The following is a 13,081-nucleotide window of genomic DNA, read 5'->3' as shown; positions in this document are numbered from 1 at the left end:
CTGGTTAAGTAATTAATTTGCGTGTGATAAGTGCATTAAGAACTATCCATAGTATAGAAAGTGACTTCTGTGCTAAAATAGGTAAGTAAGAAGGAATTTCCTGTGTAATTTGAGAGTGGAGAAAGCATTTCAGGAGGAAGTGAAGAGTATTTTCAAAGACACTAAGACAGGAAGAAAAGGAATTGAGCTCTACTGGTGAAGAAGGGACCTTCCTAGGCTGTAATAGGAGAGACAAGAAGAGATGGGTTTTCTAGAGATAATAATAAAATAAATAACAATAATAAATTATATTATTATAATATATTATATATAATCACTATAATTATATATAATTATAATATAACAGTATATTATAATAAATAAAATAAATAATAATAATAAATAATAATTATTTTTCTTCTACTAGCTTCTGTTCTCTGTTTGAAATATAAATTCATAAAAGCAAATGAGAGAAAAGAAGGCTTACTTCTAAAGAGAGTAGAACGGTGTGGAGGCTAGGGAACTAGCAGATTGAGAAATTTAGCAAGTGTGTGAATCTTCAATACCATGTGACTGTCTCTGAGAGTCATGAGTGGAAAAGACTCATATGTGTTCTTACTGAGTCAGTTACATAAATTAATGTATTCAAGGAATTGAGAACATTGACTAGCCCTTGGCAGAAGCTTAATAAGCATTATTACCATTGCTGGGGCTTGTCTAATTATAACTAAATTACAAATGAAACAGCAGAGGGAATGTCTAAAAAAATTTTAAGAATTTTATTGTAGCTATGTCTTGTGGAATCTACCATACTTGAAAAGTTTGAAGACAGACAAGGAGAGGGAAAATAGACTTGAGATATCTAAGAAACCATCTGGAAACTCATTGACTGCTCAAACAAGTAAGCAGGAAAGAAAGATGGGCCAAGAAGTAAAGGAAAACAAAAGGAGGGCTATTATGAGATGGTAACCTCAGCTCCCTCTCTGAGGAATCCTAAAATGTAGAAAATGTGTGGCATTCCAAGGCACAAAGCAAATGAATACTCTTGTTCTAGTAAGTAACACCAAGCTGCCTATAAAGTGGATCATGGGTAGACCATTGTTTGCAGTGCTTCTGTATCTGAGCCTAATGGGAGGATTTGGATCAGAATGTAGAGCCTTTTCAGGTTCTTAACTCATGTTCCAGACCATCATCCCATCACTTTCTCCCACTCCCAATTCTATTCTAATTTGAGGATCACATAAAAAGAATGACTTTGATTACTGCAGCCAAGGCTGATGTCATCTGCTAGTCATTTCATTAGATGAGAAGTAAATGGGTGATATTACAGATGAAGAGTTACAGTTTTGTCTGTTTGCCTCCCCTAGGTGCTCTCTGGAGATATTTTAGATAGAATATTGAAAGTAACTTGTGTTTTACATGTTTAGAAAAATGAAGTTTATGTTCTAAAAATAAATATTATCCATGTGTACATACATAATTAATAAGTTTTTCACTTTGTATTCAAGGCTTCAAAGATTAGCCAAAGACCTTGTAAAACAATTTCAAGTACAAGACAGCGGCTCCTGGGCAAACAATAAGGCTTCAGCTTTGGATCGGACCCTTGGTGAGGTTGCTAGAATATTGGAGAAAGAGGTATGTAACAAGTCTTTGTTGTCTGACCTTGGATCTTTCTGATGATTTCCCACTATGACAGGAAATACCGCAGTACTCATGTCTTTATTTTGTGTTGTTAAAATCCAGTTAACAATTGATAAACAACATTCAAAATTTGTTTTTTGTTTTATTCTAAGTTGTTTTCTTTTTTTAGTGAAGTTCTAAATGAACCATGGTTTTCTGTGATGATTTTCCCCTTATAAGTGGATGAAATTGTTTAATGAGGAATGATAACTATGCAGATATAATTTTATGACAGAAAATCCAAAACTTTGAATTATATAGCTTATAAATTACAAGCAAATGAAATGGCGATTTCCTCCCCATTTTGGACAGAAAGTTTGACAATTTTTTTTAATAATTTAAGAGTTACTTATTTTTTTCAGCAACACTTTTAAATCCATAATGATTCTAATTGAATTTATTACACATAGAAGAAAATGTTGTGTATAAAGAAGATATAAGGTTCTGTATAGTATTTTCAATTAATAACATGTCATTTTATTTTTCTCCAGTCCTTTTATTGTGAATTTACCCACATTAAATGACTAATTTCATGCTTTCTCATGTCTTTAAATTTTTTTAAATGATTCTTGAAATTTGTTTTGAAAATTTCATACTATGATTACATCATTTCCTTGTAACTGATAATATCACAAGTTAATTTATTAACATTTAGGTGAAATCTCATTTAAAGTAATGGCTATAATTATTAGAAGCATATTTATTTTGATTGCTGGACTTAAAATGCATTATGCAGTATTTTATATACATAGAATTATATAGTAATAAAAATGGCATTAGAAAGCCTGTGAGTTTACCACTTAAGAGATAAATTGTTGCCAGTATAGTTGTAATTCCTAGAAATAACTTCCTCACCCATCCCCCTGCTTCCTCTTAGGTAAACTGTAGAAATTAAAAGGTACATCATATCCCTGTTTTAAAAATAGTTTCATTGCTTTGTCATACAAGGTTTTTCCTTCTTAAATAATATACTAGCCAACCTTCCTTGTTTGCCTTCTATAAAATGTATCATAGATCTATGTTATTGGTCAGATATATATTGTTTTAGTTTTATTTGTCTTGTAAATTTAGGTGGAATATTTTCACTCATCTCTGTATTACAAAGTACTTGATTGTGTTAGTACTATATTTACCCATTTATCAGACATCAGAGTCACTTGAGTACTTATTAAAACACATTGGATTTCTGATTTTGTAGTTTTAGGATGGGTCCCAAGAATTTTAATGTCTAATATAATCCCATGAGATGATGGTGATACTAGCCCAAAAACCTTATTTTGAGAATCATTGCTATAGGCTGAGTCATATGCCCTCCATGTGTAATTGCTGGGTTTCCAGGTATCTGAGTGAGCAAGCTTTATGCTAAGTTGCAGTCTGGCATAGACAGTACAGTCCTTCAAGGGAACCAAGAACAGCATATTCAATACTGCCTTATGGCAGAAATACACAGTGTGTTCCTCTCTAAAATATCCCTTTCAGGGTGTTGGAGAGCTCATAAATTGGTAGTTGTCAGCATATGCTATGTAGTCTATTTAGAAGTTCGATATGTCAGAAGAATAAAAAACTTAAATGCCATCTACGATCATTTTTGAAATTTGAATCAAAGGTTATTTATTTGCTTAAAGATACCACTGTTGTAGCTAATCTCAGAAAAAGTATTTTAGATCGTATTATTCGAAGAATTTTTAAGTAAAAGTTAACATAATCTATATTAAAAGGTATTTAGTACAGATGTCTAAATAAGATTATTTAATGCACAATGGGGAAATTTACCAGAATACCACTGATTTCATATAATTTAAGGCAGAAAATGTTGTCTGGCTCCCAGTCTAAATGGTCTGTGTCGGGGACCTTGCTGTGATGCTGTCCTCAGAGCGCATACTGAAGGACCACCTAAGAGTGTAAAATGAGCCATGGAAAGATCCTTCAGCTGCTTTTATGACTAAATTCCTTTTCACCTGGCCAAGACACACTTGCTTTACAGAGACCTGTGTTTTGTAGAGCTGCACTGCCATTGCAGTGTAATTCAGCTAACGATATAATTCAGGGCTAGAAATTGTAAATAACCATTCCTTCCTGTTTGGAAAGCTGCCTGGAGTAACAAAACCCTAGAAAGGAAAGGATTTGAAGGCAGCCTGTCAGTGACAAGAGTGCGACTGTTGGCTTCTGAGCACACCTTCACTGAGAATGGTGAACAATTAGTTTTGAGGACTTCTCTTAATGCAAACCCCAAAGCACTAGTGTTTTCTATTGCTGCTTTGAGACCATTGGTTTAGATAATGTTTCTGAGGTTCTGAGAACTTTAGAGATAATAGCTCAAATTTATTCTAAAAATATCTCTTATCCTGGAAGTGAGCAGAAATAAAGAACTCTTGGGATTATCAGGTCCTCTCAGGCTTTTGCAGTTTCTCTTTCGGTTTATTGCATGTGTTATTCTTTTAAAAATATGTAGCAACTTCCATGTATATATTGATATTGGTATTGGGAAGATTTGCAGCAACTCTCTCAACAACAATTTCTAATGGAGAAAGGAAGGTTCTCTTTAAAGAATTATAATGCCAACGCAAGAGGAAAAAACTTAGAAAGCTGTGCCTCTGAGTGCCCCTGAGTATGTGCCAACCTGGGGGCAGATGGGAAAATGGGAAATCTGTGCTGCTGAGGCTTGAGGTCTAATAGGAGATTTCCCACAATAATCTGTTCCCTCATACAATGAGCCTTTTGTCTACTGACAGGGGCTGTGAAGAAGACATCTTGGCATAGCACAAACTTGTAGCCCAGAGTTACTTGCAACCTCATTTCGCAATACTTTTTGTTATTGGTGAGTTAAGCTTCAGGTGGTTTGAGATTGATGGAGTGGCACCCTTCATGGTAAAGAAATACCAATATTTCGTCTTAGACCTTACATAATTTCTTGTTTACTACCTTATTTATTTGGGTGTGTGGGTCAAAGGACAACATACAGGAGTCAGTTCTCTCCACCATGTGGGTCCCAGGGATGGAACTCAAGTTGTTAGGTTTTGCCACAAGTGTCTTTTCCAGCTGAGCCATTTCACTGACTGCTGTTTTAGAAGTACTAAGTTGAATTCCAAGCAACCACATGGTGAGAAACCCTGCCTGGAAACACCCACACAAAAAATATATATATAGCTAACAAAACCAATAACCTAATTGTTGACTTCAAGGTCTTAAACTAGAAAAAGTAAAATTCAGAATTAGGAAACAGGAAGATATAATAAAAATGAGACAGATACAAATAAAATGGAACCTAATAAAAAAGACAAATGAAATGAAGTATTGATTCTCTAAAAGATTAAACAAGAATGACAATATCTTAGCCAAACTATAGAAATGGAAAATACCCAATTAGTAAATTTGGTGGGGAAAAGGAAGATATTATAACAATGTACTACTGAATCCAAAGCATTATTAGGAAATTTTCTGAAAGTTATTTTCCAGTAAGTTGGAAAATATAGAAGAAATGGATAAATTGCTAACTACATATGATCACCCCAAATGAAACAAATGTAAACCTCCTATCCAGGTGCAGTGATCAACACGACTGAAATATTAATAGTTTCCAAACAAAGGAAATTCCAAGACAGGGCCAAGACTGCCAAACAATACCATACTTTTAAAGAAAATAACACTAGAGGCTGGAGAGATGGCTCAGCCGTTAGGCGCACTCACTGGCTTTTCTTCCAGAGGACCTGGGATTGATTTTTAACATTCACATAGTGGCTCACTGCTGTGTGTAACAACATCCCAAGTGATCTGCTCTCTCCTGGCTCCCACAGCCATTAGCAGTCACGTGGCACACAGGCAGGTAAAACACCCATATACACACAATATTTTTTAAAAGAAAGAAATTAACAACAGCACTATATAAACTATTATTTCTTAAAACAGATAGGGAGGTTTTTTTTCCAAACTCATGCTACAAAGCAACAAACTTTTAAATTGTCTAACAAAATGACAGGCTAGTTTACCAAGTGAAAACATTGAAGTAAACACCAGATCATTATGTCATAATGAAGTTGATTTCATTCCAGAGGTGCAATGATGATTTAATATAACAAATAAATTAATATGGTGTAACACAAATAATATAGAAAAATCCTTTGGCAAAGTCCAACATCTGTACATGATAAAAAGATTGAAGAAACTAGTGATAGAAGAAATGTATTCAACATAAAAGTTATGTATGGGCAACCTATTGCCAAGATTATACTGAAAGGGAAAAAAATCAAACATGTCCTTTAAAATCAAGGAAGAGATGAGAGTGTTCTTTCTCCACTCTTATGCAGTATTAGTGCTTTAGCTTTAAGGCAATAAAGGGAAGAAAAGCAATAAAAACCCCGAAGATAGAAAAGAAGTCAGATTTCCCGTTTGATCTGATAAGCAGTTTCAGTAGACTATACAAAATCAACAAACAAAAACCAAGAGCTTGTATATACCAATAATAAATACACTAGGAGAAGAAATACAATGAATATATGAAAATATTCAATGTCCTTAACCACCAGGGAAATGAAAATCAAACCTCTATTGGGATTTGCCATTACAAGAAAAGAAAAACAAATGATTAGTTTTTGGTTACTGGAAAAGAAAATTCTTCTAAAGCTGTTGGTAGGAATGGAAATTAGTACCTTCTCTGTGGGAATCATTATGAAAGCCCCTCAAGAAAATAAACAAAGGACTGCTGTATGATCCAGCTATCCCAGCATTGTGGATATCCCCTAAGAAATCAAATTACTATGCAGTAAAGATAACCTGCCCACCCATTCTATCTTGACCTTGACCACGGTAATGAACTAGCCTTAGCTCCATCAACAAATGCCATGAAGGAGAATGAAATTGCACCATTTGTAGAAAAATTCATAGTACTGAACAACCTCATGTTAAGCAAAATAATGCAAACTCATGAAGACTGATTATATGTTCTCTCTCATGTGAAATCTAGAGTTGAAAAATGTGGTAGTAGGAGGGACAGAATTTGGAAGATAAGAACTTGGGGGAGGTAGAGTGAGTACAGAAGAAGGTAGTAAAGGGTTGTGCATATGATAATCCACATTATTCATCTATAACAATGTCACAGTATTCTGGGCGGTGGTGGCGCACGCCTTTAATCCCAGCACTCGGGAGGCGGAGGCAGAGGCAGGCAATCTCTGTGAGTTTGAGACCAGCCTGGTCTACAAGAGCTAGTTCCAGGTCAGGCTCCAAAGATACACAGAGAAACTCCCTCCCCAAAAAAGTCACAGTATAACCATAATTGTTTTTACAATTAACATATGCTAATAACATAAGGAAAACTGCTACTATAATGATTTTATATCCTATTCTTAAAATTAACTTTTAATCCATGATTAATTCCAAATATTAAAATCCTAAATTTTTAGAAGATAATGTTAACTAATATCTATTTACTTTGCAGTTTTGCTTGGTTGGGCATGGTAATGTTGCTCAGTTAGGAACAATTTTCGTAAACGTGTGTGAGGTCTTGAATTCAGTACCTATCACCTCTCCCCCTAAAAGAGATTTTTAAATTATCATTAAAAAGAAATTTTTATAGGATGCCTTTAACACCATCACTTAAAAGGCAGAGGCAGGCAGATCTCTGTGAGTTTAAGGCCAGCCTGGTCTAGAGAGCGAGTTCCAGAACAGCCAGAGCTACACAGAGAAACCCTTTCTTGAAAAGCAAATAAATAATAGATAAACAAACAAATGCATATATAAGTAAAATCTTTATAAATTTGACCATTAAGAATAGAATCTTTCAAAATTATACTCTATAAGAATAAAAGGCAGCAGCATAGGGGGATTCTATATGTATAATCAACAAAGTATGTCTGGGTTCCCTACATATTAATGATAGTAAACACTGCCACCAACAGGAACAATAAATAGTTAAGTGATTATCTATTCTAAAAGGAGGAATGCAAATAACCAATAAACTCATATTATCAGTTTTTTTTTTACAAATCAGGAAAATTTAAATTAAGGACTCAGTTTCTTAATGTGATTCATGCTACAAAATGACAGAATTTCAAGTGCCTGAAAATAGCAAATCTTGAAAAAGATCTAGAGTAGTGGGAACATTTTTGCATAGCCATAAATTAGTATCACTTCTTAAAAGTTTACTATTATTAACTAGAGTTGTGGGCATTTATATTATATTTTGTGAACACAGATATTCAAAGGTAGCATCAAACATGGAGACTATCTCAAATATTCATCAGTGGCTGAACAGGAAAATTATGGGATGTTCATATAATATAATATTGTTTGGATATCATTATCAATGAAAACTATATATTGCAACTCTGGGCATGGCTATACTTCACAATGCATAGAGAAACTATATGTATGTATGCATGTATGTATGTATTTTTAAAGCTCAGTAATAAAAAATTTAAGAAATGGCCAAATCTCTCTCTCCCTCCCTCCCTCCCTCCTTTCCTCTCTCTTTCCCTCCCTTTCTCTCTCTCTCTCTCTCTCTCTCTCTCTCTCTCTCTCTCTCTCTCTGTCTCTCTCTCACACACACATACATGCTAATATTTTACAGTTTATACATAGGTGATAAACACAGAAAATAACTTGATGTTTCTCACAGTAGTGATTACTCAGAGAAGGGTGTGTGTTCAGGATACATTACCTAGGCGGCTTCATTTTTTGTTCTTGTTTATTTTTTGAGATAGGTTATTACTCTGTTGCACAGGCTGATCCTAAAACTCCTAAACTCAAATGACCCTCTTGACTCAGTTTCCCAAGTGCTGCAACTGTAGGTACCCAACATCATGCTGTGCTTCCACCTCCTGACTGCTTCTCTTCTTTAATGGTGTTCATATATAACAGCTATTCTTTACTGTGTTCTTAAATATTTTCTGTATGTCAGCATAAAATTGTCATTACAAATTCAAGATAAAACAAATTGCTCTAAACAAAAGAATCTTATTACAGAAATGCTCAGTTATTTCATGTGTGTTTCTAAAACATTTTTGTATCCAGAAAGGCATTTCCTTTATTTTTACTATTGTGTTGAATTTGGTACAAGTGAGCATGATTTGTATTTGCTTTGACTTTTCTCATTACTCTGTGATGATGAACATTACTTTTATGATTGGATAGAAACGGCATCCCAGAAACTTTCTGTGGTTTATCAGTAACATGAGACATTTGTATGCTGTTACTGCAAGTAAACAGTTTAAGGAGATAGACTGGATGTGGAGTTTGTCCAATTACCCTTACTAAGTTTTTAGATTGCTGCCAAATTTAAATAGAGATTCAGCTGTTAACCTCTGAAACCTGAATAAGCAAGCTGTGGGAGCTGGAGGATTCACAGTTTGCACTGAAATGAGAAAGTCGCATCACAATTTACTTTATAATGCCTTTAACCAACCCTGCCATGCATGGGGTTTTCAGGTTTTATCATGGAAAGTTATACTAACATACGAAGTAGAAATATAAAAACTCCTTCCCACCCTTTTCCCAACCATTTGCAGGTACTTACACACACCTAGGCTGAGAGAGGAATCAGCAAACCGTGAGAATTTCTACCACCTAATTGAATTCAGAACATTGTGTTCAGTCTTCTAGACATTGCTGGTCTGCCACAGCCTGTTGGTATTGTTTGCTTTTGTGTCTCTTGCTTTCAGCTGGGATTTTTCAGTGTAGAACTGGAAAGTCTGGAAAGTATTCAAAACCAGAAATTTCCTCACTGTTCTTGGCTTACACAGCTGCTTCCTCAGAGCATCTGATAATTAGCTTCTATGGCTCCATAGTGTGTCAGAATTTGGAATCTCTGTAGCCCAAAGTAAAAGAAATGTTTGTTAGATGTTCTTAGCTACAAGGGGTTTATTATTTTTACAATCTGATTAGGTTTAACTTATATATGAATTACATTTTTTTTCAAGACATCTCTGTGTAATCCTGTCTTGGAACTTGCTCTGTAGACCAGTCTGTCCTTGAACTCACCTGCCTCTGCCTCCTGAATGCTGAGATTAAAGGTGTTTACTGCCACTACCACCAGCAGGCTAAGGAAGGACATTTTTAAGGTGAGGAAAATTACTCTTAAAGAGACAGCAGAAACTTTCTGGAAAGGATGATAGAAATGTCATGCATTTTGTTGACAAGTGCATGAATTGACAAAGATCATTCAATTGAATAAATACCTAAATTTTTGTATTTTGTTACATGTCAATAATATAATATTTCATAAAATACATTGTGTGAATATTATTTCCGAAATAGTAGTTCCTAAGGTAATTCTTTCCTTAATACAAACACAACTGTCTTTGTCCTATGATCTGGAATTACTTGTTGTGGCTTCCTTATGAAAGTAGATTTTTAATAGACAAATGGATTTGTTATAAAAAAGAATATCGGCAGTGTTGATTTATAGAAACATTTTTTCACACGTTTTTGGTAACTGTTATAACTATACAAGTTACTCTTTATGGATTAATTTTCCATTATAGTTTGAATCTCTTGCCTTTTGTAAGAAAGTATGCATACTTAATAGAACATACTTGCACAGAATAATGATTTAAAATAACCTTGCCAGTGACCATTTGAAAACTAGAAGCTGCCAGTGCCATGGAGCCCTTTGCCTTCCCTTCTTCTTTTTTTGCTGATTGTAACCCATTCTCTTAATTTTAAGATGAATTAGTAATTTAGATTTTCAGAGTTACTTTTTTCTTTCTAGTTTTATCATGAAAATGTCATCTCTGAACTATACAGCTGTTATGTAGCAGTCTCCTCTGAGGTTAAAAACCTTACATCTTAGAGGGAAAATAAGACATAGGATGTACAAAGGGAGATGAAACAACAGCGTGGGACAGGATGTTATAAGGAGAGCCGAATCACTCTATTCTGCAGGGAAATTTTCAAGACAGGAAGTTAAAGACCACATAGCTTCAGAAAGGATCTACAACTGGCCACATTCACTAGGTCCTTCCCTCCCCAAGAGCAATCAGAAAAGACTACTGAAAGTCCCTCTCAGACAAGCCCTTCTAAGACACCTGGAAAGGACACTCCCCAGTCCGTTGAGCTGCCTGCAGGCTATGCAGTGGGCTCCAGCTTTGTGAGCTGTTACTCATGCCCAGGTGGGCTTTGGTCATGCAGCTGTCTTTGAGTCATTTCTGCCCCTGTGATAACCTAACCCCTCACCCACACTCCTATAAGTAACCCCAATAAAACTTACTTGTTCACCAAACTTCATTTGGATTGTGGGTTGGGGAATGTGTAGACCATTGTTTTCTGAGGACTAGAACTATATTCAAGTTGTGAAGTGAAGGAAATAGAGAAAGAAGGAAGTAATGGATGGGTTGGAAGTCTGAGAGGTAGCAGACAAACTGCTGTTAATTGTAGAAACATCAAGATTTTTGTCGGTGTGAAAAAAGGATAGTCAGACATACCATTTCTTGTGAGATGCAAGTTAAAACACAGCAGCTTAACAATGGAATTAAACAATTGGAAATGGTAGCAAAAAAACTAAAAAGTGTTTTTTTTTTTTTTTTAGTTTAAATTGGTAATAATGTGAAATAGAAGATAGTAAACCCTAAATTAGTATTTTCCCCTCATTGGGATGCTATTGTCCTTCTTCCTCTTGGGTTGTCATTTGTATAGTCTCCACAGATGTGGGGTCAAATGCCAGTCTCATTAATCCAGACAGGTTGTATCATTTCACTGTATCCCAGATTTCCATGAGCACAGACTTCTTTGTGTTAGGATTTTCTGGCAAGAATTTCCCGTAGCCTAGCACATTACAGTTTTTTCATAGTGAACTAGAGATTAAATTTCCCCCAAGCAGGGCTTTTTGTGATTCATAATCTGAAGGGATATTACAGGCCTGCATACCTACATACCTGTGTGTGTGTGTCATTAGGATACTGTGTTAGGTTCCACAGCACACTTCTGCCATGCATCAATGAGGTAAAGAGAGTTCTGTGGCTGGCTGTCTCAGGTTCAGGTCCCATGGCCATCTTTCCCCTGCACATTCTCATGCTAACTGTTCTTCAGCCAGCCTCCCATTTGGTCTCAACAGTCCAGACTTCTGCTTCTGAATCTCCCATTGCCCTTCCTTATGAACGTTTCTGGTGAGGACACTTCATGCTGGCCACTGGAATGCCTGTGGCTGCTGCAGCAGCAGAGACAGCAGCAGTGCCCGTTAGTCAGTCAGTCAAGGTCTTCCTGGGAGGCATGCTGACATGTAGAGCTCGTGATGGCTGGTGATTTACAGAAGGAAGTTTAGTATAGTAGCATAGCACTCCTAGTCCTGTTCAGACATAACCTCTCACCCACCATCTTGCTCAGAAGTCTCTTTTTGAGTTATTTAAAGTGTACTTTGAAGAATGTATCCTGGCACTCCATGGTAAAAGTTCTCCTGAGGATTATAATTCTTAGGTCATATGTGTATACCCTTAACACACCTTTATATTATGTTAAGCAGTTTTCCCAAGCAATTTTACTAATTTGTTCTGTTAGTATGTAAGGGCCCAAATTCTGTTTTCTCTCAAAACACTAATAGTGTAAGATTTAAGTTTCTGTTAATTTTGTGGCTATTATAGAAATGTTGTGTATTTTTAATATGGAATTTTCTTTTGGAAGGTTCAAACACTTATATTTTTGGGCCATTTTGATTTTTCTTTTTATGGAATACCTGTTTAAATATTTGTGTTTTTCTACTGTTCTGCAAGAATTTCTTCTTAAGCTTTAGACAACATTCTTATGTCATTCAGGTGTCCTAAAAGTATCTACTTCTACTTTTCATCTTTCCTTTCACTATCTTTTGAGAAAAGCTGCTATTTTCAATGTGTCAAATTTATTGATCTCATTTTTGTGCTATTTTGCCCTTCTTATGAACTATTGTCCTACCTCCTATATTTTTATAGTGTACACTGCCTTTTTGTTTTTTCTTTTATTATTTTTTAAATTAGTAACAAGTTTGTTTTACATGCCAATCCCAACTCCCTCTCCCTCTCCTCCTCCCCGGCTCCCCACCAACCTCCCCTAAGCACCTCCCCATCCCCCCTCTGCTCCCCAGGGAGGGTGAGGCCCTCCATGGGGTATCTCTAAAGTCTGTCATATCATGGGCCCTTCTCCCATATGTTCATATTGAGAGAGCATCCTTCCATGTGGAATGGGCTCCCAAAGTCCATTTGTGTGTCAGGGATAAATACTGGTCTACCCGAGGCCCCATAGATTGCTGAGGCCTCCTCACTGACACCCACGTTCAGGGGGGGTCTGGATCAATCCCATGCTGGCCTCTCAGCCACCAGTCTGGGGTCCCTGAGCTCCCCTTTGTTCAGATCAGCTGTTTCTGTGGGTTTCACCAGCCTGGTCTTGACCCCATTGTTCATCACTCCTCCGTCTCTGCAACTGGGTTCCAGGAGTTCAGTTCAGTGTTTAGCTGTGGATGACTGCC

At 36.0% G+C, this 13,081-nt stretch overlaps 1 protein-coding gene across 6 annotated transcripts in view; it reads left to right on the top strand.

Annotated features, from left to right (window-relative positions):
- Scaper (S-phase cyclin A associated protein in the ER) overlaps positions 1-13,081 on the top strand; it is a 323,341-nt gene that overhangs the window by 156,958 nt on the left and 153,302 nt on the right. For all 6 annotated transcript variants that reach the window (XM_027415034.2, XM_027415035.2, XM_027415032.2 and 3 more), the window contains one exon: positions 1,488-1,614. In XM_027415034.2, the coding sequence (XP_027270835.1) occupies positions 1,488-1,614 (127 nt within the window). The remainder of the gene's footprint in view (positions 1-1,487; positions 1,615-13,081) is intronic.

Source organism: Cricetulus griseus, chromosome 4, assembly GCF_003668045.3.
Source record: "Cricetulus griseus strain 17A/GY chromosome 4, alternate assembly CriGri-PICRH-1.0, whole genome shotgun sequence".
Taxonomy (NCBI): domain Eukaryota; kingdom Metazoa; phylum Chordata; class Mammalia; order Rodentia; family Cricetidae; genus Cricetulus; species Cricetulus griseus.
Note: the sequence above shows the minus strand (reverse complement) of the source record. Positions and strands in the feature narration are given on the sequence as shown.